This window comes from Octopus bimaculoides, chromosome 1 (genome assembly GCF_001194135.2).
Source record: "Octopus bimaculoides isolate UCB-OBI-ISO-001 chromosome 1, ASM119413v2, whole genome shotgun sequence".
NCBI classification, from domain to species: domain Eukaryota; kingdom Metazoa; phylum Mollusca; class Cephalopoda; order Octopoda; family Octopodidae; genus Octopus; species Octopus bimaculoides.
Window position 1 is genome coordinate 137143947 of NC_068981.1, and position 4343 is coordinate 137148289.

General features: G+C 38.0%; 1 protein-coding gene across 1 annotated transcript in view; it reads left to right on the top strand.

Annotated features, from left to right (window-relative positions):
* Positions 1–4343, top strand: part of LOC106867204 (ribosomal RNA small subunit methyltransferase NEP1) — a 10075-nt gene that overhangs the window by 755 nt on the left and 4977 nt on the right. Inside the window, exons 2-4 of the mRNA XM_014912011.2 lie at positions 635–736; positions 2128–2269; positions 3574–3632. Coding sequence (XP_014767497.1) covers positions 635–736; positions 2128–2269; positions 3574–3632 — 303 coding nt within the window. The remainder of the gene's footprint in view (positions 1–634; positions 737–2127; positions 2270–3573; positions 3633–4343) is intronic.

Consider the following 4343-nt stretch of genomic DNA (forward strand, 5'->3'; position numbering starts at 1 on the left):
GGTTCAGATTACATATAGTCCATCTCTACCGTTAATATAATAATTGTAATTTTTGTTGAAATTTAAGGCGATAATTTGTTTAGTAAGGAAAATGGCATAACTTTCATATCTGACATTGTGGTAGGGTGACGTATTTAAAATAGTAACTTGTTAGGGTTTACATTTTTTTTTTTTATTAAATAAGATCATTAGAAGTATACCATACATAGCAGGTTGCACATGCCATTGTATCTGTGGAGTTCTACGTAAATTTGTAATCTTTGACTTAAGCGACATAATTAAAAACAATCATCAGGAAATATTCTCTTTTCTCTTTTACTTTACTTGTTTCAGTCATTTGACTGTGGCCATGCTGGTGCACCGCCTTTAGTCGAGCAAATCGACCCCAGGACTTATTCTTTGTAAGCCTAGTACTTATTCTATCGGTCCAGTTTGCCGAACCTCTAAGTTACGGGGACGTAAACATACCACCATCGGTTGGGGATAAACACAGACACACAAACACACACACACACAATAATGGTAATGAAATTTCAAAAGTAATTTAAGGAATATAAATTGTCGTTTTTGCTAAGTTAATCCATATTTTAATGTTACTTTTTCCTTGTGTATTCTCATTTCTCTTTTTGATTAGATTGGGAAACAATATGAACTTTTAAATTGTGATAAACATCGACATTTAGGAAAAAAATTCAAAAAGGATATGTCAACATGCAGACCAGACATCACTCACCAAGTAAGTTCAATTTATTGCTTCATTAAAAATTTGTTTTACAAACACACATAACATATAAATGAGCAGTTCTATGGTGATTGGGACTCAGTGTCGCTTTCTCCCACACCTGAATAATATCTTTTATCAGTTTTTGTCATTAGGCTGTGACCATGCTGGAGCACTGCCTCAGGGAATTTTAAGTCAAATGAACTGACCCCAATACTTATGTTTTTTCTCTTTAAGCCTCATACTTATTTTGTTAGTCTCTTTTGCTGAACCACTAAGTTACAGAGATGTAAAGATGCCAATACCAGTTGTCAAGCATTGGTAGGGGACAAAGATACACACACATTATGACAGTTTCTTTCAGTTTCTATCTACCAAACCCCGTCACAAGGTTTTGGTTGGCCTGAGGCTGTAGTAGAAGACACTTGCCCAAGGTGCCACACATTGGGACTGAATCAGAATCATATGATTGAGAAACAAACTTCTTAGTACATTGCCACACCTGCATTTGTAATCTTTTTGTTTTTGTTCTTGTAAAAAACTTTGTTGTTGCTGAATACTCTATACATTTACTGTGTCCACCTCCTGTACTGGTGTCACAATGAGACTTTCTCCCCCAGCCAAATTCCCTCTACAGGTAAGTAGTGAATGAAACTACTTTATCTAGTGCTGATACACCCAGTACACACTGTGAAGTTTGGTTGGCAAACGAGTAGAGAAAGTATAGGTTTGTGAGGCCAGTCTTGTGTTATTGACTATTCAAACTGACTAGTGTTGGAGCCCTGAAAAAAGCACCGAGTGCACTCTGTAGAGCGGTTGGCAATAGAAAGGGCATTCGGCCCTAGAAACTAAACTAAGCCAGTAAGAAGTTATGCAAACAGTGAAAGCTTGTCCAACCCATACCAGCATGGAAAGCAGATGCAAAATGATAATGTTTTGCCTCAGGATATTCTTGATTGAGCATATCTATGAGTAAAAGCATTCCAACTATGACCATCCTGTTTTATCTCAAATCATCTCTGATCAAAGATACATGATGGGCTTCTTTTAATTTTCATCTACCAAGTCCACTTATAAGACTTTGGTCAGTCTGAGGCACTTGTAGAATACATTTGCCCAAAGTGCTGTGCTATGGGATTGAACCCAAGACCACATAGTTGGGAAGCAAGCTTCTTAACCACACAGCCACATTTGTGCCTAAAAATAAAAATTTAAAACTTGTTTTCAACTAATTGCAAATTTTAGAAAAGTCAAGCAATTTTTCTTGTACTCTTAAAAAGAAAGCAGCTATTGTTTTTATTTTTGTATTTTAATTTTTAGTGGCCAGGTGTAAATTATTTTAATTTGTGGTATAACAATTCATTGTTATTTTACATCTTTGTTTTTTGTTTGTTTTTTCTTTTCAGTGTTTACTGATGTTGATGGATAGTCCACTTAACCGTGCTAATCTTCTTCAAGTTTATGTCCATACAGAAAAGAATGTTCTGATTGAAATAAATCCACAGACTAGAATTCCTCGCACTTTTGAGAGATTTAGTGGGCTGATGGGTAAATAAAATATACATTTTTTTTATATACAACAGCTATGCTAGAACATTACTTTTCAAGGGTTTCGTTGGGTAGTAACAGCAGATTCATAATAGATATCATCATCATCATCATCATCATCATCATCATAGGTCCTTTTTTTCATACTGGCATGGATTGGCTGGTTTGACAGGAGCCGGCCAGGTAGAAGCCTACATCAAACTTCTATGTCTGTTTTTGGCAAGGTTTTTATAACTGGATGTCATTCCCAACACCAACCACCTACAGAGTGGTTATATATATATATATTTTATTTTTACTTGTTTCAGTCATTTGACTGCTGCCATGCTGGAGCACCACTTTTAGTCGAGCAAATCGACCCCAGAACTTATTCTTTGTAAGCCTAGTACTTATTCTATCGGTCTTGTTTGCCGAACCACTAAGTTACGGGGACGTAAACACATCAGCATCGGTTGTCAAGCCATGTTGGGGGGACAAACACATATACACACACACATATATATATATATATATATATATATACATATATATATATATATGACGGGCTTCTTTCAGTTTCTGTCTACCAAATCCACTCACAAGGCTTTGGTCGGCCTGAGGCTATAGTAGAAGACACTTGCCCAAGGTGCCACACAGTGAGACTGAACCCAGAACCATGTGGTTGGTAAGCAAGCTACTTACCACACAGCCACACCTGCACCTATATATATATGAGGGATCACTATCAGTTGCTATGATAAAGATGCAATTGTTTGATCAACTGAATTAACATGTAGCTTGCTACACATTTTACAGACACATATATCCTTAACCCTTTAGCATTCAGGTTACTCTGTCAGATATTGTGCTTATCTATTCACATTGTTTTCAATTAATTGTACATTATATCATAGCATTGAAATATTAAAAGATACCAAGCTAAGTAAAAGTGTGGTTGCCCTTCCATTGAAGCCCGTCACTAATCACAAAGCCATCTCCCTCAAACCACACACCTCACTCTGTCTTGTCTTACAAGTTAACAGAAACATCCAACCATAGAAACCCTGCCAAAGATGATGTTGGGTCCTGTTGAACCGTCCAACCCATGCCAGCATGGAATACGAATGTTAATGGTAATGACAAACATACACACATCAAATAGGCTTCCATACACTTTCTCCACCAAACTTTACTTGTAAGGCTTTGGTACAGCCTAACACTGTAGTAGTAGATAGTTGGATCCTGTGAGAACCATTTGATTATGAAACAAACGCTTTAACCTTGCAGTTAAGCCTAACTGATAAGTTGTATTCTTTACATTACAGTTCAGCTTCTTCACAGACTTAGTGTGCATGCATCAGATGGACCACAGAAACTACTGAAGGTTGGTCATTAATTTTATTACTTTGTTGTTTGAATGAAAATGGCCAATTACAGAATTAATTTTTTTTTTTTTTGTTTTCCAAGTACTTGGTGACCGTGTCAGTGCAGGTGACACTTAAAAATGCCCAGTCCACACTGTAAAGTGGTTGGTGTTCGGAAGGGCATCCAGCTGTAAAACCTTACCCAAACTGACCTCACCTGTGCTTGTGCCACAAAAAAAAGCACAGTCCACTCTGCTGAGTGGTTGATGTTAGGAAGGACATCCAGCTGTAAAAATACTGCCAAAACAGTCACAGAAGTCTGGTGCAGGCTTCAACATAGCCAACTCTTGTGAAACTGAGCCGTCTAGCATGGAAGGCAGCCATTAAATGATGATCAGCAATGAATTCCGGGTAGAGGTAGGGGTCCACCAAGGTTCCGTCCTCAGCCCCCTCTTATTTACCATAGTCCTCCAGGCAATCACAGAGGAGTTCAAGACAGGTTGCCCCTGGGAGCTCCTCTATGCTGATGACCTTGCCCTAATTGCGGAGTCACTATCAGAACTAGAGGAGAAGTTTCAGGTGTGGAAGCAAGGTCTAGAATTGAAGGGCCTTAGAGTCAACCTAGCTAAAACCAAAATCCTAATAAGTAGGAAGGTAGATAAAACACAAACCCCTTCAGGTAGATGGCCCTGCTCAGTATGTAGAAAAGGAGTAGGTAGTAACTCTATAAG